The following is a 26,942-nucleotide window of genomic DNA, read 5'->3' as shown; positions in this document are numbered from 1 at the left end:
GCTGATGAATTCCTGTTGGTTTATTTATTGATAGATCAGTGAATTGGGGTTCCTCAGCTGATCAATCCCTGTTGGTTTATTTATTGATAAATCAGTGAATTGGGGTTCCTCAACTGATCATTCCTGTTGGTTTATTTATTGATAAATCAGTGAATTGGGGTTCCTCAGCTGATCAATTCATGTTGGTTTATTTATTGATAAATCAGTGAATTGGGGTTCCTCAGCTGATCAATTCCTGTTGGTTTATTTATTGATAAATCAGTGAATTGGGATTCCTCAACTGATCATTCCTGTTGGTTTATTTATTGATAGATCAGTGAATTGGGGTTCCTCAGCTGATCAATTCCTGTTGGTTTATTTATTGATAAATCAGTGAATTGGGGTTCCTCAGCTGATCAATTCCTGTTGGTTTATTCATTGATAGATCAGTGAATTGGGGTTCCTCAGCTGATCAATTCCTGTTGGTTTATTTATTGATAGATCAGTGAATTGGGGTTCCTCAACTGATCATTCCTGTTGGTTTATTTATTGATAAATCAGTGAATTGGGGTTCCTCAGTTGATCAATCCCTGTTGATTTATTTATTGATAAATCAGTGAATTCCCAGCAGGTGTCCAGCCCCTCTCTGGCCAGGGTTGCCCTCATTGCTCTGATGGGCTCTGGGAATGATCAGGATCAAAATCAGCACCAGCTCCTCTGCTGGAACCCAGTGCCATCCATCAGGATTGTTCTCCTTCAAATCTTCATTTTCTGCCTCAGTATCCCCAGTTTTAAGAAGAAAACTCAAACTTTAATTTTTGCTTGCCTGGCATTCGCTGGCAGCTGGGTGTCCTTGGGTGGATCCTTCTTCAGTGCTCAACTCAGCTGGTTTTTAAAATCTTGGAACTCCTCAGCCCAGATCAGGAGAGCCTAAAATTGGTCCTGTAGAGTTTTTTTTGTGATTCGTTCCTGCCTTGCGTTTTTTGCCGTGGTCTTGGAGCCTTCCAGTGTTCTGCCCCCCAGCACGGTGTAACTCCGAGTAAACCCCAGCAGAGCTCTGTGAAAGCTGGATTTAAACGGAATGCATGGCTGCAGCTCCCGCCGGGAGCAGGGGTTGGGATGAGCTCAGCCTGCGGCTGTGACCGAGCAAACAGCGCCGGAGATCTCCGCTGACAGCCCGGCTGCATCCTGCGGGGCGCCGCGGCTGGAACCCGACACTCGCAGCGACACCTGAGCGGGAAAACGAGTCCTTTTGTGGCCAAAGCTGTCCTTCCAGCCCGGCTTTTGTCATTCCGGGCCTTGGCTGAGTGGCAGGGCTTTGTCTGGGGATGGGAGGTGTCCGGGCTTGCCGCCTTTGGCAGCTGGAGCTGCTGCTTGGGAGCAGCTCTGAGGTCCTGGAATGATCATTTCTTACAGGTTGCAGCAGTGCTTGAGCAGGGAGGGAGCAGGACTTGCAGAGTGAGGTTCTGTGGGGTTATTCCAGATGTTTTTCGGCTGAATGAGGATGGATCCACATCCCCTTGGAGGGGGTGATGAATTAGGAAGGGGGAAGCAGCACCAGGTGCTCCAGGACAGTTTCATCCCCCTGCAGATCCCCAGCCTGGCCCCACAGATTGGATTTTTGCATCCACAAAAAGCTCCTGGGCTGTGTAAATACCAAATTTCCTCATTTTTGGTGCTTTTGGGATCCTCTGCCTGAGCAGGGCAGGAACCCCAAAGCAGGGCCCTGCTTCTGAAGTAATTTCTGAAATAAAATCAACATTTACTTTGTGGTTAAATCCGAGCAAACACCCCCTCCCCACTGCTGTGGAGATTAGTGGGATTTTCAAAGTGAGAGCCACAAATGAGGTAAATAAATCCTAAGCATCCTGTTTGGGATAATTAATGGGTTTGGGATGATTAATGGGAATCCTGCTGCACTGATGGGAGAGTTTAACAGCAAGGGGGGATCTGGGGCTGTGTCTCACCGTTCCTGGGACACAAATCCCATCTTTCCTGCAGGGTTTCAGCCCAGCTTTCTCTCCTGGAACTCCCACCACGAGGTTGTTCCTGCAGTTCCTCACACGGAATCACTCAGAACTGACTCTGAGCTGTCAGCTCGGCTGCTTGGGGTGGGTTTGCAGAGTTTTGAGCCCAATCCCTTTCCAGGATGGTTCTGATCCCAGCGATGTTTTTCCCTTTCCAGAGGTTCACGCCACAGGGTTCAACTACCAGAATGAGGATGAAAAGGTCACTCTGTCCTTCCCCAGCACCCTGCAGAAAGGTAAGAGCCTCCCTGCTGGGCCTTTGCCCTGGAGCTGCAGCTCCTTCCCTGGAATCCCCACTCTGCTCTGGAGCCTCTGGAGCTGCAGCTTTTGGCTGCTGGGTGCTGGAATCTGCCTCTAGCCCCTGGGCAGGGATGGTTTCCCTGCTCCTGTGTGCTGAAATCTGCCTCCAGCCCCCGGGCAGGGATGGTTTCCCTGCTCCTGTGTGCTGGAATCTGCCTCCAGCCCCCAGGCAGGGATGGTTTCCCTGCTCCTGTGTGCTGGAATCTGCCTCCAGCTCCTGGGCAGGGATGGTTTCCCTGCTCCTGGGTGCTGGAATCTGCCTCCAACCCCTGGGCAGGGATGGTTTCCCTGCTGCTGGGTGCTGAAATCTGCCTCCAACCCCTGGGCAGGGATGGTTTCCCTGCTCCTGTGTGCTGAAATCTGCCTCCAGCCCCTGGGCAGGGATGGTTTCCCTGCTCCTGGGTGCTGGAATCTGCCTCCAGCCCCTGGGCAGGGATGGTTTCCCTGCTCCTGGGTGCTGGAATCTGCCTCCAGCCCCTGAGCAGGGATGGTTTCCCTGCTGCTGGGGGGCAGCAGCAGCTCCTGCCTCTCCTCTGGGCACAGAAACTTTGGGATTAGTGCAGGATTTCCCTCCCTGCCCACCTTGGGGTTTGACTGAAGCTGTCCCAGCTCTGAGGAACCCCTTGGCTGCCAAACTCAGCTTCTCATTTTGGATAAAACTGTCTCATCTGGAAATTAATTATTTTTTAATAATTTCATCTGGATAAAGAGCAGTAAGGACTGTGGGATGGTGATGGTGGTGATGAAGCTGGAATGTTTGATCCTGTGGGATCTTGGCCAGCTCAGGTTTCCCTTTCTGCACAGAATGAGGGCTCTGAGCGGGGCCAGAGCTCCATCCTGGCTTCGAGCATTCCCTGATGGATTTGCCCCAATTCCTGGAACCCCGGGCTCTGCAGCCTTTGCCCCAGGTTCTGCTGGAAGATGGAAGCCTCGAGGTCCCTCTTGGTGGCTGCTGTGTTCAGAGCAGCCCAAACCCCCGCGGGGGCTGTGTGCTGCTGCGGGCTGAGCCCCTGCCCAGCTCTGTGCTCGTGTTGCAGGGACAGGCACGCTGAAGATCGACTTTGTGGGGGAGCTGAACGACAAGATGAAAGGCTTCTACCGCAGCAAGTACAGCACGCCCGGCGGGGACACGCGCTACGCCGCCGTCACCCAGTTCGAGGTGAGCCCCGCTGCAGGCCGGCCCAGAGCCTGCCACTGCACTTGCTTCTGCTTCCGGGTCCACCTGCGTCTCTAGTTTCATTTTCTTTTCATTTTCATTTTATTTTAAATTAATTTTAATTTTAATTTAATTTTATTTTCATTTTCATTATTATTTTATTTTAAAATTTTCATTAAAATTTATTTTAATTTTAATTTTATTTTAATTTTAAACCTTATTTTAAATTAATTGTAATTTAAATTTAATTTCACTTTCATTTTCTTTTTCATTTTTATTTTATTTTAAAATTTTTATTAAAATTTATCTTAATTTTAAATTTATTTTAATTTTAAATCTTATTTTGAATTAATTTTAATTTAAATTTAATTTTATTTTCATTTTCATTTTCATTTTATTTTTATTTTATTTTAAAATTTTTATTAAATTTTATTTTCATTTTCATTTTATTTTTATTTTATTTTAAAATTTTTATTAAATTTTATTTTTATTTTTATCTTTATTTTTATTTTATTTTTATTTTTATTTTATTTTAAATTTTATTTAAATTAACTTTAATTTTATTTTAATTTTAATATTATTTTAATTTTATTTTTTATTTTTATTTCATTTTATTTTCACTTTTAAATTATTTATTTTCATTTTTAATTTTCATTTTATTGTTATTTTATTTTAAAATTTTTATTAAGATTTATTTTTTTATTTTTATTTTTTATTTTTATTTTATTTTAAATTTTATTTAAATTAATTTTATTTTATTTTTAATATTATTTTAATTTTATTTTAATTTTTATTTCATTTTATTTTCATTTTTCATTTTCATTTTCATTTTCATTTTTATTTTCATTTTTAATTTTCATTTTAATTTTCATTTTTAATTTTCATTTTTATTTTCATTTTTATTTTCATTTTCATTTCTAACCCGGGTTTGTGCTGGCAGCAGGCAAGGACACGTTTTCCTCCCTTCATCCATGCCCTGTGGCTGGATATGGAAAGCTCCCACGGCTTCTCCCTCCCTGTGCCTCCTGAGCAGAGCTCGGGCCGGGCGGGCGCTGCCCTGTGCTCCCCCAGCACGCCCAGAGCAGCTCTGGGGCTCTCCTGGGCCCCCCGGGGGTCTCTGCACTCCTGGGCTCCCCAGAGCTCCTGCTCCTGCCCGGCCTCCGCTCCGTTCGGGCCAGCTTGGTTTGAAACCAGGAGTGGAGGGAGATTGAAAAGCCAGTTCAGAGCTGGGAGTGCACTGAGGAGCACCAGCCAGGGTTTTTGCTGGAAATAAATGGAATTCCTGTGGTGTTTGCCACCATCTGCTGTGATTTATTTGTTCACTTCTCTCTGTTCCAGGCCACTGATGCTCGCAGAGCTTTCCCTTGCTGGGATGAGCCTGCAATTAAAGCAACGTTTGATATTTCTTTGGTGGTTCCCAAAGACAGAGTAGCTTTGTCAAATATGGTAAGTGTCTAAATAGTTTAATTAAATATGCCGTTGATAATTAATAATTTGCTGGGAATAAAATCTGCAATAAATGGGGAGAGAAGCACAAAATCTGATGTCAGGACAAACCTGGTGGTTTTAAAAAAACAAAATTAAAATTAATTTTATGTGCTGCTCCATTAAGAGGGACTGGGAAAAAATCCTGTGTGAGTTTTCCTCTCTGGGTTTCTGTCCAGAGCTGGGACAAAATGTGGAATAAACACAGAATAAACACAAACAAACACAAATGAGCAGTTCTGATTTGCTGCCTGCATGTGTTTTTGGGTGATGTTGCTGGAGAAGAATGGGGTTTAAAATAGGCTTTATTTATCTATAAATAAATTATAAAGAAATTTATTTATAAGTAAATAAAGCCTGGCCTGGCCCTGCCACGGGGTTTTTGTGTTTGGATTTAGGGGGGTGCCTTGCTGGGGTGGGATTGATGCTCTCTAGTTTCTAATGGGAAATAACTCAAATATAAACAAAAAATTATTAGCATATCAATAGTATGCTAATATTATCAATAGAAATATATGAAAATAAATTTACTATATAACATTTTTGTATATTATGTTTATTATATACTGTAATTATAATTATATTGTAATATATCACATATAATTATAATTACGGTATATAATAAATATATTACATTGTAGTTAGTAATAATAAATAAATAATAGTTAATATTTATATTATTTATTAATATTTTATGGCAATAAAATCACAGCTCCAGCTGGGATGGGGCACTTCAGCCACGAGAGAACTGCTTGAAAACATCAAATCCCTTGAATTTGGGGTTTTCCCTTGAATTTTGGGGGGGCGGGTTTGTTTTGTTTTTATTTTTTCCCTTGGCTTTTTCTTTCTTGTTTCCCTGCTTTTTGTGGGTTTCCCTTTGGGATTTTATTGCCTAACCCCTCGATTATTTGCTAAGAACCTGGACTTTCTCTGCTGATTAGACCCGACCTTCCCTTTCCTAACACAACGAGCTGCTCGAATCCGAACACCCCCCAGCTCCTCACGCTCCTTGCCTCGTAACCAAACAGCCTCTAGGGCCAGGCTCCCCTTCGGAGCCCCTTGCCAGGCGTGCCCCCAACCCTGTGTGGTGTCCCCAGAACGTGCTGGAGCGGCGGCCGTACCCCGACGACGAGAGCCTGGTGGAGGTGAAGTTCGCGCGCTCGCCCGTCATGTCCACCTACCTGGTGGCCTTCGTGGTGGGCGAGTACGACTTCGTGGAGGCGCGCTCGCAGGACGGCGTGCTGGTGCGCGTCTACACGCCCGTGGGCAAGGCCGAGCAGGGCAAGTTCGCCCTGGAGGTAAGGCTGGGGTGGGTTTGGGGTCTGGTCACTCACTGAAATCAGTGAGGTTTGGGGTTTGGGGGTTTTTTTTTGTTCATTTTTTGTGGATTGTACATGGTGTCCTGGTGCGCGTCTACACACCCGTGGGCAAGGCCGAGCAGGGCAAGCTCGCCCTGGAGGTAAATCTGAGACAGGTTTCGGATCCAGTCACTCGCTGAAATCAGTGAGGTTTGGGGTTTGGGGTTTTTTTTTTTGTTCATTTTTTGTGGATTGTACATGGTGTGCTGGTGCGCGTCTACACGCCCATGGGCAAGGCCGAGCAGGGCAAGTTCGCCCTGGAGGTGAGGCTGAGACAGGTTTGGGGGGTTTGGGATCCGATTACTCACTGAAATCAGCGAGTTTTGGGGTTTTTTGGGGTTTTTTGTGGGTTGCCCACGGTGTCCTGGTGCGCGTCTGCACGCCCATGGGCGAGGCCGAGCAGGGCAAGTTCGCCCTGGAGGTGAGGCTGAGACAGGTTTGGGGTCTGGTCACTCACTGAAATCAGTGAGTTTTGGGGTTTTGGGGTTTTTTTATGTTCATTTTTTGTGGGTTCACACTGTGTGCTGGTGCGCGTCTACACGCCCGTGGGCAAGGCCGAGCAGGGCAAGTTCGCCCTGGAGGTAAATCTGGGGTGGGTTTGGGGGGGTTTGGGGTCTGGTCACTCACTGAAATCAGCGAGGTTTGGGGTTTTTGAGGTTTTTTTTTGTTCATTTTTTGTGGGTTCACACTGTGTGCTGGTGCGCGTCTACACGCCCGTGGGCAAGGCCGAGCAGGGCAAGCTCGCCCTGGAGGTAAATCTGAGACAGGTTTGGGATCCGGTCACTCACTGAAATCAGCGAGGTTTGGGGTTTTTTGGGGGGTTTTTTTTGTTCATTTTTTGTGGGTTGTACATGGTGTGCTGGTGTGCGTCTACACGCCCGTGGGCAAGGCCGAGCAGGGCAAGTTCGCCCTGGAGGTAAATCTGAGACAGGTTTGGGGGGTTTGGGTCACTCACTGAAATCAGCGAGTTTTGGGGTATTTTCATGGGTTTTTTGGTGGGTTTTTTGTGGGTTGTATTCCTGGTTTTTGGGGTTCTTTTTGCCAAGAAGGGCAAGTTCGCTGTGGAGGTAAATCTGGATCAGGTTGAGGGGGTTTGGGGTCTAGTCATTAACTGAAATCTGGGAGTTTTGGGGTTTTTTTCTAGTTTCAGTCATAAATTCTTAGTTTCATTCGTAATTTCCTAATTTCACCCAAAATTTCTTAGTTTCAGTCATAATTCCTTAGTTTCAATCCTAATTTCTTAATTGCAGCCACGATTCCTTTGTTTCAGTCAGAATTTCCTAGTTTTAACCACAATTCCTTTGTTTCAGTCACAATTTCCCAAGTGTTGCCCAGCCCCAGGTTAACAGAACACTTCTCCTCTCGTTTCTTACAGGTTGCTGCTAAAACTCTGCCTTTTTATAAGGACTACTTCAATGTTCCTTACCCTCTTCCTAAAATTGATCTCATAGCTATTGCAGACTTTGCTGCTGGTAAAGTAACTCACTTTATTGCTGAAATTGTATTTTATTTGAACTTTTTTATTAAAAAAACCTTTAGGAAGAGGTGTGGATCAATATCAATAAACCTTTGTATTTATTTTATAAAGGTGCCATGGAGAACTGGGGCCTTGTTACTTATAGGTATGATGTTAAAATACTGTCTTTCCCCCTCTCTGTTCATTAATTCTTGGAGTTAATTGGATTCATTTGAGGCAGCTCTAATTGCTGGGTGTCATCCCAAACCAGACAGAACCAATCCTTTCAGTTTTTAGTTTGGTTTGGTGATTTTGGTGGTGGTGTCACAGCTTAGGGAGGCAAAAATCAGCCACTGCCTGAGGGTTTTAAAAGGTAAAAACCTTCTTGGCCCCTTTTTCCCCCATAAAATCTCCTGACACAGCTGGGAGAGTTTATTTTACCTCGTAGGTAAATTCGGCAGCCACAGAGTGAAGGTGTGGAGGTGGGAAAATCAAAAATATTAACTCGCCTTCCTTTGCAGTTTGATTTTTTTTCCTTCTTCTGATCAAGCTTTTGCACTTTTGCTTGATATTAATTCCTTTCTGTGCTGGTGGTCAGCAGGATTTCCCTGAATTTTGAACAACTTGTGAGCTTTGGACTTTAAACCCTGAAATAATTTGGGATTTCTTCTGCTCTGAATTTGGCCTTAAAAAAGCCAAAACAAATTCGAGCCCAGGTTTTGAATTTTCCCCCACCTATTGCAATTATGATGAAATTTGATATTTCATTCCTTGTGGGGAAAAAATGATGAATATATTTATCCTGGATGAGGAGAATTTTTGGGATGGAGCTGTGAATTTTGGCCCCTTTGTGCTGAGTTTGCTCTGCCCCATTTGGGGACCTGCCGGCCCCATCCTTGGGGAGGTTTTTCCCTGGAATTTCAGCATTCCAGAGGTCCCTGAGCAGGGCTGGGAGGTGCCACAGAGGAGAAATTGCCACTGGCACCTCTTGGAAGAGCCAGAATTCCTTTGGGAACGCTGAGGGGAGCAGGATCTGCCCCACCTCTGAGCACAGAGGGAGCTGAGCTAACAAAAATTACCTAGGGGAGCATTTTGATAAAGAAAAACTAAATTTTCCTCCTTCTGCCTGGGTTTTTTTTTGCTTCCACTTCTTGCATGCCATAAAATAATTGCTGCTCCAAAGCCTTCCAGCAGCTGTGGAACTCACCCTGAGAATGTCACGGCTCCGCTGAGATAAATTTTGGGTTGGTCTGGGGGGTTTTTCCTCTCTTAGGTAACTCCACCTCCTTTGGGTTGTGGTTTTTTATCCCCCTGGGGCTGTCCCCTGGCTGCTGAGTTCTGGTTTCCTCTCCACCACAGGGAGACTGCTTTGCTCATCGACCCCAAGAACTCCTGCTCCTCGTCCCGCCAGTGGGTGGCTCTGGTGGTGGGACACGAACTGGCTCACCAGTGGTTTGGGAACCTCGTCACCATGGTACCTCAGCCCTCCCCATCCCAGTTTTAGTCCAGCCTGCCTCCTGTCCTGCCCAAAAGCTGTGTTTGCATGTCCCTAAGCAGCAGCACAATGTGATAAATTAATTAATTTAATGTTTCAATGGTGGAATACGGTAGTCGACCCTTCAAAATTTCTGTTTTTATTTAAATCTGCTTCCTCTCCTGCCCAAAATCTGTGTTTGGATGCTGCTAAGCAGCAGCACAATGTGCTAAATGAATTATTTAATATTTCAATGGTGGAATACGGTAATCGACCCTTCAAAATTTCTGTTTTTATTTAAATCTGCTTCCTATCCTGCCCAAAATCTGGGTTTGCATGTCCCTAAGCAGCAGCATAATGTGATATAATAATTATTTCAATGGTGGAATATGGTAATTGACCCTTCAAAATTTCTTTTTTTTATTTAAATCTGCTTCCTCTCCTGCCCAAAATCTGGGTTTGGATGCTGCTAAGCAGCAGCACAATGTGCTGAATGAATTATTCAATGTTTCAGTGGCGGTTTGTGGTCCCTCCAAAATCCCATTTTTGGCATACATTTGCCTGGTGTCCTGCCCAGGAGGGGTGTTTGGGTGCCCCCAAAGAGCAGCGCGCTGTCAGCGGTGGCAGTGGCGGTTTGTGGTCCCTCCAAAATCCCATTTTTGGCATACATTTGCCTGGTGTCCTGCCCAGGAGGGCTGTTTGGGAGCCCCCAAAGAGCAGCGCGCTGTCAGCGGTGGCAGTGGCGGTTTGTGGTCCCTCCAAAATCCCATTTTTGGCATACATTTGCCTGGTGTCCTGCCCAGGAGGGCTGTTTGGGTGCCCCCAAAGAGCAGCGCGCTGTCAGCGGTGGCAGTGGCGGTTTGTGGTCCCTCCAAAATCCCATTTTTGGCATACATTTCCCTGGTGTCCTGCCCAGGAGGGGTGTTTGGGTGCCCCCAAAGAGCAGCGCGCTGTCAGTGGTGGCTGTGGCGGTTTGTGGTCCCTCCAAAATCCCTTTTTTGGCATACATTTCCCTGGTGTCCTGCCCAGGAGGGCTGTTTGGGTGCCCCCAAAGAGCAGCGCGCTGTCAGCGGTGGCTGTGGCGCGGCTGTGGGTTTTGCCCTCACGCCTGGTCTCGCTGCCCCTGCAGGAGTGGTGGACCCACCTGTGGCTGAACGAGGGCTTCGCCTCGTGGATCGAGTACCTGTGCGTGGATCACTGCTTCCCCGAGTACGACATCTGGACCCAGTTCGTGTCTGCCGACTACACTCGGGCCCAGGAGCTCGATGCCTTAGACAACAGCCACCCCATCGAGGTCAGTCCTCCTTCCCCTGGTCAAAGGGAATTCTCTGGTGGCTGCTGAGCGAAGCGGAGTCGGAGCTGGGCTGCGCTCTGTGCCTTCTGCTCTCCCTGTGCCCCAGAAAACTCCCTGGGAACTCCTAGGGACTCTTAATCCTAGAGATCCAACTCCTAGGGACTCTTAATCCTAGAGATCCAACTCCTAGGGACTCTTAATCCTAGAGATCCAACTCCTAGGAACTCAGTCCTAGAGATCCAACTCCTAGGAACTCTTAGTCCTAGAGATCCAACTCCTAGAGATCTCACTCCTAGAGATCCAACTCCTAGGAACTCTTAATCCTCGAGATCCAACTCCTAGAGATCCAACTCCTAGGAACTCTTAATCCTAGAGATCCAACTCCTAGGAACTCTTAATCCTAGAGATCCAACCCCTCGAGATCCAACCCCTCGAGATCCAACACCTCGAGATCCAACTCCTAGAGATCCAACTCCTAGGGATCCAACCCCTCGAGATCCAACACCTCGAGATCCAACTCCTAGAGATCCAACTCCTAGAGATCCAACCCCTCGAGATCCAACACCTCGAGATCCAACTCCTAGAGATCCAACTCCTAGAGATCCAACACCTCGAGATCCAACACCTCGAGATCCAACTCCTAGGGATCCAACTCCTAGGGATCTAACTCCTAGAGATCCAACTCCTAGAGATCTCACTCCTAGGGATCCAACTCCTAGGGATCCAACTCCTAGAGATCCAACTCCTAGGGATCCAACTCCTAGGGATCCAACTCCTAGGGATCCAACTCCTAGAGATCCAACTCCTAGGGATCCAACTCCTAGAGATCCAACTCCTAGAGATCTCACTCCTAGAGGTCTCACTCCTAGGGATCCAACTCCTCGAGATCCAACTCCTAGAGATCCAATTCCTGTGGGTTCTAATGTTTCACAAAGTGTTTGGTGAAACAAACTTTGGGAATGAACCTTGTCCAGCAGGGCATTTTAGTGCTTTACCCCCTGAGCGTGCCTTGCCCACTGTCCCTGCATTAAACAATTTAACAATCTTAATTTAACAAAAGATTTGCTGCTTTTGGGAAGCCAAGGATTGAAGGAAGATCCCCAAATTTACCTGATCCAGCACCAAAACATAACTTAAACCATGTTTAACTTCCAAACCAGCCCTGACCCAGCAATATCTGGGGGATTTTCATTGTCTGGGGGCAGAGATTCCCCTCAGACAATCCAGCAGTGGGAGAGGAAAAATCCCTTATGTTTTCACCTCGAAAACTGATTTTCCCTCACATTTTCACCTCTAAAACTGACATTTTCCCTCAGATTTTCACCTCTAAAACGCTGCCACGAGCCAAATGCAATTTTTTGGCAGCCCAGATCCTCACTGGGGGTTGTGGTGCTTCCCACAGGTCAGCGTGGGCCATCCCTCCGAGGTGGATGAAATATTTGATGCCATTTCCTACAGCAAGGGAGCCTCTGTGATCCGGATGCTGCACGACTACATTGGGGATGAGGTAAAGGGAAGAGAACTGGAGATTCTCAGGGCATTTTTTACAGCTAGAATTACTGGGGTTTAAAAAAAAAAATGAAGTTGTTCTGTGTTTTGGAAATTTCTCCGCTTCAAGCTCTGTTTGAACTTATCTGGGAAGAATAATAATGGGAAATACAGAAGGAATTAGTGATGTTAAAGGTTGCTTGCCTGATTCCTGGGGATAAAGGCAGAGCAGGAGGAGGAGGAGGAGGAGGAGGGGAGACCCCTGTGCCATCTCCACTTGTGTGTCCCCAGGATTTCCGGAAAGGAATGAACCTGTACCTGACCAAGTTCCAGCAGAGGAATGCTGCCACAGGTAACTGGGGCACTGGGAGGGGCACAGAAGTTATTTTTGGACTCAAACCTGCTGGTTTTGCACCTGAAATAATTGAAATTCCTGGAAATTCCTGGCTTGTTCCCAGTTTCATGCCTTGCTCAGGCAGGATTCAGCGTGCCTGGGGATTTTCTGTCCCTGAGGTGACCTGCAATATTTGTGAGATATCTTTCAGTTACCACTGAAAAATACCTTAAAATATTCTTTGGTTGGCCAAGAGAGCCTTGTGCAGTATTGATCCTGTGATTAAACAGGTCAAAGTCCGATATTTTTGCTTTTAAACCTTCTATTTTTGTGGATCAGGCACAAAAGTGGAACTGGGGACATCAAGGCTCAATCAGCCAAATCCAATCTGTGGTGTTTGGTCAGCGATTTTTGACATAAAAAGAAAAAACCCAAAGGGAAATGTTGTTCTCTTTGAATATTTAATGTTAATTTTTGTTCCACCACGTGTATTGATTGGGGTTTTTTAGCAATAAAGAAGCTGCTTTTCCCCTCTCTCCTTCCTGAGGAGGTTTAAAAATTTCCTTTTTTTTTTGCCTGTCATCTGTTAAATTTCAACAAAACACAAAAGTGGGAAAGGTGGAGTAAGAGCCCAACTTTCCCTATGCTGTCCCTAACAAAACCTGATTCAAATCCTTCTCTCCTGCAGAGGATCTCTGGGAAAGCCTGGAAAAAGCCAGTGGCAAACCCATTGCTGCTGTGATGAACACGTGGACCAAACAAATGGGATTTCCACTCATTTACGTGGAGGCTGAGCAGGTGAAAATGGAATTGTGCCTTAATTTCAGACCAGATTTAACAATATTCCCAGGTTCTGGGCATTCCCTTGGATCAGGGGTGGTACAAACGGATTGTGCCTTAATTTTGGATCAAATTTAACAATATTCCCTGATTTAGAGCCCTTCCTTGGGTTAGGGGTGGTGAAAATGGAATTGTGCCCTAATTTCAGACCAGATTTAACAATATTCCCTGATTTAGAGCACTTCCTTGGGTTAAGGGTTGTACAAATGGAATTGTGCCCTAATTTCAGACCAGATTTAACAATATTCATGGATTTCCTTGGGTTAGGGGTGGTACAAATTTAATTGTGCCCTAATTTCAGACCAGATTTAGCAATATTCCCTGATTTCCTTGGGTTAGGGGTGGTGGAAATGGAATTGTGCCCTAATTTCAGACCAGATTTAACACTATTCCCTGATTTAGAGCACTTCTTTGGGTTAGGAGTGCTGAAAATGGAATTGTGCCCTAATTTCAGACCAGATTTAACAATATTCCCTGACTTCCTTGGGTTAGGGGTGGTGAAAATGGAATTGTGCCCTAATTTCAGACCAGATTTAACAATATTCCCTGATTTAGAGCCCTTCCTTGGGTTAGGGGTGGTACAAATGGAATTGTGCCCTAATTTCAGACCAGATTTAACAATATTCCCTGATTTAGAGCACTTCCTTGGGTTAGGGGTGGTACAAATGGAATTGTGCCCTAATTTCAGACCAGATTTAACACTATTCCCTGATTTCCTTGGGTTAGGGGTGGTGAAAATGGAATTGTGCCCTAATTTCAGACCAGATTTATCACTATTCCCAGGCTCTGGGCCTTCCCTTGTGTTGGGGAGGCTCCGTGTGGGCCCAGCTCTGCTTCTGAGGGGCAGGAGGTGCCAAATCCCTGCAGATTCACCCCAAAACTCCCTGGATCCCTGGGGTTTGCTGACTTTGGGAAGTGTCTGTGTAATTCCACTGCAATTCTGTTTATTCCACAAGCTTGCAGGGTGAGGGAGGGTCAGGCCTGGCCTGCAGTCAGGCCGCAGATCCAGGCCCTGCCTGTTCCAGCCTTTTCTGAGGGGAAAAACCCAAATTATTCCACGAAACAGAGGGCACTGACACGCAGGGACTGAAATAAAACATGCTAATCATCCCCTTTTCTCATTTTCTTGCCTTTTTTTCTTTTTTAAAATATTTTTTTCCCTCAGCAAGAAGATGACAAAGTATTGAAGTTGGTCCAGAAGAAATTCTGTGCCAGTGGACCATATACTGGTAAGAGGAGAGCAGGAATGGGTGGGCACAAAACCACAAAATATCCCACTTTTGAAGGGATATTGTTGTTGTTTTTCATCCAAAAGCAGCAATTTTGGGGGCTGAAACAGCTCCAGGCCTGTGCTCTACCTGGATCCAGGTGGGAAAATCTGAGGAAATCCAAGTTTGGGCCTTTCCCACTCGTGGTTTCCATGTCCTGCCATGGAGAGCAGCATTCCTTCTCTCAAAATTCTTCCAAAAATGTCAATTTTAGGGCCAGGGCCCTCTGAGAGGCTGGGGAGCAGCTGGTTTGTGGTGGTGCTGAAATAAATGAAATAAAAACACCTCAGGTGGGCACAAGCGCTGATTCCAGCACTGATTCCACTCATCTCCCATGCTTATCTAAATTAAAATGTTCGGGTTGAAAGTCAATTTAAAGATTTTGGGGCTTTTAGCTCTAAAACTCTAATTTCCCTCATATTCTCAACTCTAAAACCCACATTTTGCTTCAGATTAAAACCGACATTTTCCCTCAGATTTTTACCTCAAAAACTGACATTTCAGATTTGGGCCTTTTTATTTCCAGTTTCATTGTCAGTGCTGACCCAGGGCGGTTTTTGGGCCGTTTCTCTGTTTTACACCATTTCCCTGTTTTTCTCTGTCCAGTTTCATTGTCAGTGCTGATCCTGGGTGGTTTTGGGGCCGTTTCTCTGTTTTGCACCATTTTCCCTGTTTTCTCTCTGTCCAGTTTCATTGTCAGTGCTGACCCTGGGCAGTTTTTGGGCCGTTTCTCTGTTTTACACCATTTCCCTGTTTTTCTCTGTCCAGTTTCATTGTCAGTGCTGACCCAGGGCAGTTTTTGGGCCGTTTCTCTGTTTTACACCATTTCCCTGTTTTTCCCTCTGTCCAATTTCATTGTCAGTGCTGATCCTGGGTGGTTTTTGGGCCATTTCTCTGTTTTACACCATTTTCCTGTTTTTCTCTCTGTCCAGTTTCATTGTCAGTGCTGATCCTGGGTGGTTTTTGGGCCGTTTCTCTGTTTTACACCATTTCCCTGTTTTTCTCTGTCCAGTTTCATTGTCAGTGCTGACCCTGGGCAGTTTTTGGGCTGTTTCTCTGTTTTACACCATTTCCCTGTTTTTCCCTCTGTCCAATTTCATTGTCAGTGCTGATCCTGGGTGGTTTTTGGGCCGTTTCTCTGTTTTACACCATTTCCCTGTTTTTCCCTCTGTCCAATTTCATTGTCAGTGCTGATCCAGGGCAGTTTTTGGGCCATTTCTCTGTTTTACACCATTTCCCTGTTTTTCCCTGTCCAGTTTCATTGTCAGTGCTGATCCAGGGCGGTTTTTGGGCCGTTTCTCTGTTTTACACCATTTTCCTGTTTTCTCTCTGTCCAATTTCATTGTCAGTGCTGATCCTGGGTGGTTTTTGGGCCGTTTCTCTGTTTTACACCATTTCCCTGTTTTTCCCTCTGTCCAGTTTCATTGTCAGTGCTGATCCTGGGCAGTTTTTGGGCCCTTTCTCTGTTTTACACCATTTCCCTCTGTCCAGTTTCATTGTCAGTGCTGATCCTGGACAGTTTTTGGGCCGTTTCTCTGTTTTACACCATTTCCCTGTTTTTCTCTGTCCAGTTTCATTGTCAGTGCTGACCCAGGGCAGTTTTTGGGCCGTTTCTCTGTTTTACACCATTTCCCTGTTTTTCTCTGTCCAGGGGAGGATTTGCCCATGTGGATGGTGCCCATCAGCATCTGCACGAGCGAGGACCCCGCCTGTGCCAAAATGCAGATTTTGATGGACAAGCCCGAGCTCACAGTGGTGCTGAAGGACACCAAACCTGAGCAGTGGGTCAAGGTGAGGCTGACAATTTCATTTTCCTCCTCTATTTCCCTTCCCCCCTTCTTTTCTTCCCTGTGCTGCAGTGGAGTTTTGGTTCCATTTTCCTACAATGCCAACTGGAATTTCTTGGGAATTCAAACCTGGAAAAAAACGTGAAATTAAAGGCAGGATTCGAGTTGAGATGTGGTGTATTTTTAGTCATGGTTATCATTATTATTGCAATTATTGTTATTATGGTTATTGTACTATTGTCTCATTGCCATTGTAATAGTTATAATTATTACAATCATTATATACACTATGCCATGTATTAAATATATCTCTTACTATTATAAATTTATATTTAAATTCTTAACTATATATATGTCTATACATGATATTATTTTAATGTATAGATATATTAAAGTAATATAATAGAATATAAAGATATACAATATATTTATATGTTTTTAAATTATAATTCCTATATGCATATAATATATATTAATACATCATTTAATATATTTGTTTTCTATATATAGTTTTCCTACCTATGCTTTTCATACATAAACCACATATATAGAGCTATGTATTTTAGATAAATATGAAGATTTATTTTATATAAAGATGCATAAATATAAGGCCTATTTTAAACATATAACAATATAAAGATACATTTTTGGATAAATATATATAGATACAGAGAGATTTTAGAAAATGCCTATAAAGTTTAGATAGATAACTATAAATACAAAACCATATTTTATATAGATAGGGATTGACACAAAGACATATTTTAGACACGTATATGCAACTCTGTGTTAACATAAATCACATTTTCCGTAATTACGCGTAACAGAAAGCGACGTTTTATTTAAACACCCAAAGATGAGCCAGGTTTCACTTGAACCTGCCCGAGCCCAGCCCCTGTGGAGACTCAGAGCCCTGTGGCTGTGTGCTTGCTGAGCCTGTGTGGTTTGTGCTGCAGCTGAACCTGGGCACCGTGGGCTTCTACCGCACGCAGTACAGCCCGGCCATGCTGGAGAGCCTGATCCCCGCCATCAAGGACCTGTCCCTGCCACCCGTCGACAGGCTGGGGCTGCAGAACGACCTCTTCTCCCTGGTGGGAATGGGGGGGGGCTGCTGGGAATGAGGGGGGGCTGCTGGGAATGGGGGGGGGCTGCTGGGAATGGGGGGGGGCTGCTGGGAATGGGGGGGGAACAGCTGGGAATGGGGGGGGTCAGCTGGGGCTGCAGAACGACCTCTTCTCCCTGGTGGGAATGGGGGGGGGGCTGCTGGGAATGGGGGGGGCTGCTGGGAATGGTGGGGGGCTGCTGGGAATGGGGGGGGGCTGCTGGGAATGGGGGGGGGCTGCTGGGGCTGCAGAACGACCTCTTCTCCCTGGTGGGAATGGGGGGGGGCTGCTGGGAATGAGGGGGGGCTGCTGGGAATGGGGGGGGGCTGCTGGGAATGAGGGGGGGCTGCTGGGAATGGGGGATCAGCTGGGGCTGCAGAACGACCTCTTCTCCCTGGTGGGAATGGTGGGGGGGCTGCTGGGAATGGGGGGGAGCAGCTGGGAATGGGGGGGGGGTCAGCTGGGAATGGGGGGGGAACAGCTGGGAATGGGGGGGGTCAGCTGGGAATGGGGGGGGAACAGCTGGGAATGGGGGGGGTCAGCTGGGAATGGGGGGAGTCAGCTGGGAATGGGGGGATCAGCTGGGAATGATGGGGGTCAGCTGGGAATGGGGGGGGGTCAGCTGGGGCTGCAGAACGACCTCTTCTCCCTGGTGAGCCCTGGTGGGGAATGGGGGAGCAGCTGGGAATGGGGGGATCCTCTGGGAATGGGGGGATCCTCTGGGAATGGAGTGGGGGAAATTATCTGGGAACGGGGGGAAATCCTCTGGGAACGGGGGGATCCTCTGGGTATGGGGCAAAGTCATCTGGGAATGGGGAAAATCATCTGAGATTGGGGCAAAATCCTCTGAGATTGGGGCAAAATCCTCTGGGAATGGGGCAATCCCATGGAAAATGGGATTAATCCCTGTATTTTCCTATTACTCGATAAAGTAAATGGATGAGCTGTTAACAAAGGGATTCATCTCTGTTTTTCTTTTTTTCCCTCTTCCCCAGGCCCGAGCTGGAATCATCAGCACCGTGGAGGTGCTGAAGGTGATGGAAGCTTTTGTGAACGAGCCCAACTACACGGTGTGGAGCGACCTGAGCTGCAACCTGGGCATCCTGGGCACGCTCCTGTCCCACACAGACTTCTACGAGGACATCCAGGTGTTCGTCAGAGACGTCTTCTCCCCCATCGGGGAGAGGCTGGGCTGGGACCCCAAACCTGGAGAGGGTAGGAGAGTTCTGCTGGGGCTGGCAACTGCTGGGGGGGTGGCAGTCATCAGGGTCTGGGGGACTGCTGGGAAATCCAGCTGTGGCACTGGGAATCCTGTGTGTCAGTGAATTGTCAGGGTCTGGGGGAACAGCTGGGAAATCCAGCTTGGGAATCCTGTGTGTCAGGGAATTATCAGGGTCTGGGGGATTACTGGGAAATCCAGCTTGGGAATCCTGTGTGTCAGGGAATTATCAGGGTCTGGGGGATTACTGGGAAATCCAGCTTGGGAATCCTGTGTGTCAGTGAATCATCAGGGTCTGGAGGAACTGCTGGGAAATCCAGCTTGGGAATCCTGTGTGTCAGTGAATTGTCAGGGTCTGGGGGGACTGCTGGGAAATCCAGCTGTGGCACTGGGAATCCTGTGTGTCAGTGAATCATCAGGGTCTGGGGAACAGCTGGGAAATCCAGCTGTGGCACTGGGAATCCTGTGTGTCAGTGAATCATCAGGGTCTGGGGAACAGCTGGGAAATCCAGCTTGGGAATCCTGTGTGTCAGTGAATCATCAGGGTCTGGGGGAACTGCTGGGAAATCCAGCTTGGGGTCAGGAATCCTGTGTGTCAGTGAATTGTCAGGGTCTGGGGGATTGCTGGGAAATCCAGCTTGGGAATCCTGTGTGTCAGTGAATTATCAGGGTCTGGGGGACTGCTGGGAAATCCAGCTTGGGAATCCTGTGTGTCAGTGAATCATCAGGGTCTGGGGGAACTGCTGGGAAATCCAGCTGTGGCACTGGGAATCCTGTGTGTCAGTGACTCATCAGGGTCTGGGGGAACTGCTGGGAAATCCAGCTGTGGCATTGGGAATCCTGTGTGTCAGTGAATCATCAGGGTCTGGGGAACTGCTGGGAAATCCAGCTGTGGCACTGGGAATCCTGTGTGTCAGTGACTCATCAGGGTCTGGGGGATTACTGGGAAATCCAGCTTGGGAATCCTGTGTGTCAGTGAATTGTCAGGGTCTGGGGAACAGCTGGGAAATCCAGCTTGGGAATCCTGTGTGTCAGGGAATCATCAGGGTCTGGGGAACTGCTGGGAAATCCAGCTTGGGAATCCTGTGTGTCAGTGAATCATCAGGGTCTGGGGGACTGCTGGGAAATCCAGCTTGGGAATCCTGTGTGTCAGTGAATCATCAGGGTCTGGGGGACTGCTGGGAAATCCAGCTTGGGAATCCTGTGTGTCAGGGAATTATCAGGGTCTGGGGGATTACTGGGAAATCCAGCTTGGGAATCCTGTGTGTCAGTGAATCATCAGGGTCTGGGGAACAGCTGGGAAATCCAGCTTGGGTCAGGAATCCTGTGTGTCAGTGAATCATCAGGGTCTGGGGAACAGCTGGGAAATCCAGCTTGGGAATCCTGTGTGTCAGTGAATCATCAGGGTCTGGGGAACAGCTGGGAAATCCAGCTTGGGTCAGGAATCCTGTGTGTCAGTGAATTGTCAGGGTCTGGGGGACTGCTGGGAAATCCAGCTTGGGAATCCTGTGTGTCAGTGAATCATCAGGGTCTGGGGGATTACTGGGAAATCCAGCTGTGGCACTGGGAATCCTGTGTGTCAGTGAATTATCAGGGTCTGGGGGACTGCTGGGAAATCCAGCTGTGGCACTGGGAATCCTGTGTGTCAGGGAATTATCAGGGTCTGGGGGATTACTGGGAAATCCAGCTTGGGAATCCTGTGTGTCAGTGAATTGTCAGGGTCTGGGGAACAGCTGGGAAATCCAGCTTGGGGTCAGGAATCCTGTGTGTCAGTGAATCATCAGGGTCTGGGGGACTGCTGGGAAATCCAGCTTGGGGGTGGGTGAAAATCATCAGGGGAAATTCAGTTTTGGGGTTGGGAATAGGGCATCAGGGATCTGGGAGAGAATTTCTGCTGGGAAATTCAGTTATGGATTTGGGAGTCTCGTGCCAATAAATTTGGGGGAAAGTGAGGAAAGAAGGGAGGAAAATGAGTCTGAGGGAGGCATTCAAACACCCCTGGAGGCCTGGGTTCTCTGGATGTCCTCAGGGACTGTCACAGAGCTGAAATAAAGCTTCAGTGCTGAGTTTTGTCTCCCAAACAGTCCCATTTTCCTCTTCTTCCTCACTCCTGGACCCTGCTGAGGGGTCTGATTTTGGGAAGACTGGGAAAAGCTCCAGATAATCCCATTTTTCTATTACTTCTCTGTCCTAGACCCTCCTGAGGGGGCTGGTTCTGGGCAAGCTGGGAGAAGCTCCCAAATAATCCCATTTTTGTGGTTTTTCTCTCTCCTAGGCCACCTAGACCCTCCTGAGGGGGCTGGTTCTGGGGAAATCTCCCAAATAATCCCATTTTTGTGGTTTTTCTCTCTGCTAGGCCACCTAGACGCCCTCCTGAGGGGGCTGGCCTGGGGAAATCTCCCAAATAATCCCATTTTTGTGGTTTTTCTCTCTGCTAGGCCACCTAGATGCCCTCCTGAGGGGGCTGGCCTGGGGAAATCTCCCAAATAATCCCATTTTTGTGGTTTTTCTCTCTCCTAGGCCACCTAGATGCCCTCCTGAGGGGGCTGGTTCTGGGCAAGCTGGGCAAGGCCGGGCACAAGGCGACGCTGGAGGAGGCCCGGCGCCGCTTCAAGGAGCACGTGGAGGGGAAGCACATCCTGTCTGCTGACCTGAGGAGTCCTGTAGGTGCTGGGGGGCTCTGGGCTCCCCTCAGCCTGCCCCCTCCCCTGGCAGGGGGATTCCCAAGGGTAGGGAATGAGAGGGAGGCAGGGTGGGAGACGGGAGCGTCCCTTTTGTCATCCTGGATTTTCCGCTGTTGGGATTGCCAGAATTCTCCTGAAAACATCAAAGGGTTGAAGCATCTCTCCAGTGCAGAGTTCAAAGCCAGGAGGGAGCAGTGCTGGTGCTTCCAGATGTGGAGTTCCAAGCCAATTCCATACCAATTGCTCCATTCCCAGAAGTGTGATGGTTTTTTTTGGTTTTCTCCCAGGTCTATGTGACTGTGCTGAAGCACGGGGACAGCTCCACCCTGGACACTATGCTCAAGGTGGGTGTCACTCCCCAAAACCCCACATTTCCCCCTAAAAATCCTCTGGGCTGGGGTTTATCCAATCCCTGCTGGTGTGAAATTCCCTTGGGAATTTCTCCCTGTGCTGCTTGACCTTCACACAGACCAGTGGCAATCTCCTTGTTCCTCGCAAGGACCGGCGCCACCGGCCAGGCCAATTTGTCCCTGATTAGGTCTGCTGAGTAATTAGCAGCTCTGGCGCCCACAGGGGGCTCGTTAGGCGTGGAATTAACGATGAATTAATATTTGGATGTGTTCCCCTGCAGCTGCACAAGCAGGCTGACATGCAGGAGGAGAAGAACCGGATCGAGCGCGTCCTCGGGGCCATCTCCCAGCCAGAGCTGATCCAGAAAGTTCTCACCTTTGCACTTTCAGTGAGTCCCCTTCCCTGGGACCTTCCCTGGGACAGCCTGCCTGGGGCTGGGCTCCACCTGCAGGAGCTCTCCTCCTGGGTCGGGCTTGGACTTGTGTCTTCAGAGTCTGGGGAAATCCAAACCAGGAACAACCTCAGCGAGCTGGGTCCAAATTAAGAAAAAATTTGGCTGAGTTGGGTCCAAATCAAGAAAAATCTGAGAGTTGGTTCAGAGTTACACAAATCTGAGAGCCTTGGTTCCAAGTTAACAAAATTTCAAGTGAGCTGGATCCAGATGAACAAAAATCTGAGTAGGGTGGTTCCAAATTAGAAACCTCTCAATGAGCTGGTTTCAAATTAGGAAAATTCTGATTGCTCTGGTTGGAGGCACCTGCTGTGGGGATTTTCTGTGCTCAGAGCAGTTGATTCCCTGGTGCTGTGGAAATTAATCCCAATTTTCCTGGCGCTGCTCTGCTTCCAGCACCAATTCCCAGGAAGCCAAAATGCAGTCTGACCTCTCAATTTACCCACGAGCCAGAATAATCTCTCTAATCTTCCCTTTTTTAGTTGAAATAAGGGTTTTTTGGTGGGTGTAACCTGAGAATAACTCAGGGATTTGCTTCTCCCTCAATCTTTGAGTTGCACGTGAAATGTTGGGGTGAAATCTTTGCTGTGGTTGCTGGGCTGGCTGCAGGAACACCTGAAGCCAAGCTGCTGGGGTGGCTGGAGGTGAGGAACTGCTTCCCTCCCCAGGAAGAGGTACGTCCCCAGGACACGGTGTCGGTGATCGGAGGCGTGGCTGGAGGCAGCAAGCAGGGCAGGAAAGCTGCCTGGAAATTCGTGAGGGACAACTGGGAGGAGCTCTATAATCGCTACCAAGGTGGATTCCTAATATCCAGATTGATAAAGGTAGGTGGGGCCCGGAGGAAGAGCCACTGGAAATGGGGAATTTCACCTGGAGTTCGGAATTCATCACCTCATGCTGGGGTTTTTCCCCCTTCAGCTCACAGTGGATGGATTTGCAAATGATAAAATGGCTGCAGAAGTGAAGGTAAGAAGCTCTAATTATAGAATTTATTAATTAGTCACTGATAAACTTGGGGTGCTCTGGCTGGAAGAAAAAGAAAATCCTGGTGGATTTTGTTGTTCTGTCCCCAAACTGCCCCTCTTTAGGTTGGATAAACTATTATTGAAATGCCTTCAATCAGCATTTTGGAAGTAATCTGGAATTTCCACTGATTTATTCTTCATGGATTTCAACTTTGATAAAACCCAGCAGAGTTTGGCAGCAGCTTTGAGCCTCCCCTGACAGAAAACTCCTCAATACTCAGAAGTACCCCAGCCTCCATCTTGGGTAGAGCTCTGAGAGTGGCTGTGGGCTTCTTTATTTATTCTTTCCCCACATTCTTCCAAGAACATCTTGGAAGGAGAAACTTTAAATTAGGGCTGTTAATTTGTTAATGAGCAGTTTCTTGTTAGGAAAACACTCAGGAGGAATTGTTATTCCAAAGATCAGCTGAGCCCTGAGCTGGCTCTGTCCTTTTTATCATTTAATGACTTTTCTTAGCAAAGATTTCACAGCAGAAATTGCTTTACAGAGAAATTTTGCATTAGAATTGATTCTGTTTTATTTTTTTTTGCCAAGCACTGAGCGGGGAGAGCCAGCCCTAATTAACTCCCAGCTCACTTCCAAGAGAATTCCTGACCTTTGAGTGGGGAATTTCCCAGGGCTGAGCCTCAGTGTCACCTTGCAGAGGCTGGGGTGATCTGCCAAGTCCCGGGAGAGCTGCCTGGGGGGAGGCAGGGCCAGCTCCGGGCCGGGCCAGCTCGGGGCAGGGCCAGCTCCGGGCAGGGCCAGCTCTGGGCCGGGCCAGCTCCGGGCCGGGCCAGCTCCGGGCCGGGCCAGCTCGGGGCAGGGCCAGCTCCGGGCAGGGCCAGCTCCGGGCAGGGCCAGCTCCGGGCCGGGCCAGCTCCGGGCCGGGCCAGCTCCGGGCAGGGCCAGCTCCGGGCCGGGCCAGCTCCGGGCCGGGCCAGCTCCGGGCCGGGCCAGCTCGGGGCAGGGCCAGCTCTGGGCAGGGCCAGCTCCGGGCAGGGCCAGCTCGGGGCCGGGCCAGCTCTGGGCAGGGCCAGCTCCGGGCCGGGCCAGCTCCGGGCAGGGCCAGCTCCGGGCCGGGCCAGCTCGGGGCAGGGCCAGCTCGGGGCAGGGCCAGCTCTGGGCAGGGCCAGCTCCGGGCAGGGCCAGCTCTGGGCAGGGCCAGCTCCGGGCAGGGCCAGCTCCGGGCAGGCACAGGCACAGCAGCCCTGGGGAGAGGGACAGTGCCCGGCCACACTGGGGCAGGTGTTCCCCCACCCCTGCAGGTGTCCCCCCATCCCTGCAGGTGTTCCCCTATTGCTGCAGGTGTTCCCCACCCCTGCAGGTGTTCCCTCACCCCTACAGGTGTTCCCCCACCCCTGCAGGTGTTCTCCCACCCCTGCAGGTGTTCTCCCACCCCTGCAGGTGTCCCCCCATCCCTGAAGGTGTTCCCCACCCCTGCAGGTGTTCCCCCACCCCTGCAGGTGTCCCCCCATCCCTGAAGGTGTTCCCCACCCCTGCAGGTGTTCCCCCACCCCTGCAGGTGTTCCCCTATTCCTGCAGGTGTTCCCCCACCCCTGCAGGTGTTCCCCCACCCCTACAGGTGTTCTCCCACCCCTGCAGGTGTTCTCCCACCCCTGCAGGTGTTCCCCCACCCCTGCAGGTGTTCTCCCACCCCTGCAGGTGTTCCCCCACCCCTGCAGGTGTTCCCCACCCCTGCAGGTGTTCCCCATCCCTGCAGGTGTTCCCCACCCCTGCAGGTGTTCCCCCACCCCTGCAGGTGTTTCCCCATCCCGGCTGATTTCCCCTCTCCCCCACCCCACCCCACGCCGCGATTTTGGCACCACTTCGAGCCCTGGGCCCCTCCCCAGCCCGTGCTGGCCCCGAGCGCCCCTGGGCGCGTCCCCAGCGCCACCCGCCGCTGTCGCTGTCCCCGCAGGCCTTCTTCGAGAGCCACCCGGCGCCGTCGGCGGAGCGCACGGTGCAGCAGTGCTGCGAGAACATCCTGCTGAACGCCGCGTGGCTGCGGCGCGACGCCGACAGCATCCAGCACTTCCTGCAGCAGCGCCGGGCCCCGCCCGCCCCCGTGTGAGCCCCCCGCGCCCGCCGCGGCCCCCGCGCAGCCCCGGGCCCCGGGAGGAGCCCCCGCCGCTGACCCACATGCCAAGAGTTTGGGAGTTTGGGTTTTGGTTTGTCTCCCCTTCCTTTCGGGTTTTTTTTCCTTTTTTTTTTTGTTTTTGTTTGTTTGTTTGTTCTTTTCCCTTTTTTTTTTTTTTTTTTTGTTTGTTTGTTTATTTTCTCTTCCTCCTTCTCCTCCTCCTCCTCCTCCTCCTCAAGCCCGTGGGGATTGGACCGTGAATGTAGAGTTTAATCGGTTCCTGCTCACACACTCCAAGAATTTGGGAAAATTCTGTTCGGAAACAAACAACAGCAACAACAGCAACAACAAAAAAATCTATCAGCGATTCTGCAGAAAGAGAGAGAGAGAGAAAAAATACAAAAATACAAAAAAAAAGAGAGAGAAAAATCTGTAAATATGATAGTAATAAAATAGAGCATAACAAAACTGTGAAACTTCCTCAAGCCTTGTCAGTGGTTAAAATATTTAACACCCCCTTCCCTTTCCTGACACTTATTGACAGATGTTCTGTTTTTTACAGCCTCCCTCCCCCAAAAAGAGGAAACCAGGGGATGTTAGGTCAGTGGAGAGTGAGGCAGGAGCCCCGTGTGGGGCAGGTCCCGGGGCCAGGCAGGCGTGGCTGGACAGAAGCTGTGCAAGGTTTTGGGGAGATGTCCCTGGATCGTAGGGTTCCCCTTCCCTTCCGTGTTACCTCTCAGCAAAAACCCCACAAAACCCCACAAAAACCCCACAAAACCCCCACAAAACCCCACAAAAGCCCCTGTTCTGTTTGTGCTGGGCTCCCCCAGCCTGCCCTGTGGCTGATGTCCTTGCTGGAGAGCTCGGGGTGCTGAAGGAGGCTCCCTCAGAGCCACACCAAGCAGGACGTTGGTGCAGTGGGATTCCATCTCCCACCTCCTCCGGCCCTGTCCCCGCGCAGGCTCGGGGCTGCTGCTGCTGCTGCTGCTGCTGCTGGGGCAGGGCTGCCCCCTCCCGAGGACCCAGCTGCTCCCAGCCCCCCCTGCTCCTCTCCAACACTGCCCTGCAAAATTGGAGTCTGAAGCCTTAACCAGTGATGATGATGATGATGATGATGATGAAGAAGCTGTGCCATCGTCCCCTCCCAAAGCAGCGTGGTCCTACTAACCAGCCACCCTCTAATACACAAAGGTTGGAGTTCCAGCTTTTTATTTTTGGGTTTTCCTCCCTTTTTCCTTCTTTTCTTTAACAGGAATTCGTATTTGGTGTGGCTTAACTGTTAATTTTTTTGGAAGGTCATCAGATTTAACTTGTCAGACTGCTTCCCCCTCGAGACATTTTTGTGCTATTGTTTAAAAAAAAAAGATTACAAAAAAACCCACAAAAAATAAAAAAAAACCAACAAAAAAAAAAAGAGTACAAAATAAACAAAAAAAAAAGATTTAAAACAGTTGGCGTTAATAAAAATGTCAATGTGAAATTCACGTCCTCACCTTGTGATCTGTTTGAAGGCTGAAAGGACCCAGAGCTGGTTTATTTGGAGGCTGAAAGGACCCAGAGCTGGGTTTATTTGGAGCCTGAAAGGACCCAGAGCTGGGAGGGGACAGCAGAGGCCCAGGTGTCACTCACGGGACCCCTCCTGTGCCACCAGGGGTAGAGTTGAGGCTGACAGACCCAGATCAGAGCCGGTGTAATCTGAATAAAAACCACCCTCAGGCACTCCAGAACTGCCCGGGACTGAATTTAGCAGAGAAAGGAAAGAAAAAACCTAATTGTGAATCAAAAACTTTGCACTAAACAGTG

The 26,942-nt window shown here is 48.7% G+C and overlaps 1 protein-coding gene across 1 annotated transcript in view; it reads left to right on the top strand.

Moving 5' to 3' along the window:
• NPEPPS (aminopeptidase puromycin sensitive) overlaps positions 1-25,615 on the top strand; it is a 39,776-nt gene extending 14,161 nt beyond the window's left edge. Inside the window, exons 3-23 of the mRNA XM_059869132.1 lie at positions 2,165-2,242; positions 3,344-3,465; positions 4,801-4,908; positions 6,045-6,245; positions 7,681-7,777; positions 7,894-7,927; positions 9,121-9,235; positions 10,365-10,529; positions 11,932-12,036; positions 12,309-12,369; positions 13,040-13,149; positions 14,357-14,420; positions 16,111-16,250; positions 17,203-17,337; positions 18,345-18,564; positions 21,089-21,231; positions 21,540-21,596; positions 21,884-21,991; positions 22,723-22,878; positions 22,973-23,020; positions 24,981-25,615. Of these exons, the coding sequence (XP_059725115.1) occupies positions 2,165-2,242; positions 3,344-3,465; positions 4,801-4,908; positions 6,045-6,245; positions 7,681-7,777; positions 7,894-7,927; positions 9,121-9,235; positions 10,365-10,529; positions 11,932-12,036; positions 12,309-12,369; positions 13,040-13,149; positions 14,357-14,420; positions 16,111-16,250; positions 17,203-17,337; positions 18,345-18,564; positions 21,089-21,231; positions 21,540-21,596; positions 21,884-21,991; positions 22,723-22,878; positions 22,973-23,020; positions 24,981-25,133 (2,420 nt within the window). The 3' untranslated portion in view covers positions 25,134-25,615. The remainder of the gene's footprint in view (positions 1-2,164; positions 2,243-3,343; positions 3,466-4,800; positions 4,909-6,044; positions 6,246-7,680; positions 7,778-7,893; positions 7,928-9,120; positions 9,236-10,364; positions 10,530-11,931; positions 12,037-12,308; positions 12,370-13,039; positions 13,150-14,356; positions 14,421-16,110; positions 16,251-17,202; positions 17,338-18,344; positions 18,565-21,088; positions 21,232-21,539; positions 21,597-21,883; positions 21,992-22,722; positions 22,879-22,972; positions 23,021-24,980) is intronic.
• The last annotated feature ends 1,327 nt before the right edge of the window (positions 25,616-26,942 follow it).

Source organism: Haemorhous mexicanus, chromosome 28 (assembly GCF_027477595.1).
Source record: "Haemorhous mexicanus isolate bHaeMex1 chromosome 28, bHaeMex1.pri, whole genome shotgun sequence".
In the NCBI taxonomy this organism is placed as follows: Eukaryota; Metazoa; Chordata; class Aves; order Passeriformes; family Fringillidae; genus Haemorhous; species Haemorhous mexicanus.
Note: the sequence above shows the minus strand (reverse complement) of the source record. Positions and strands in the feature narration are given on the sequence as shown.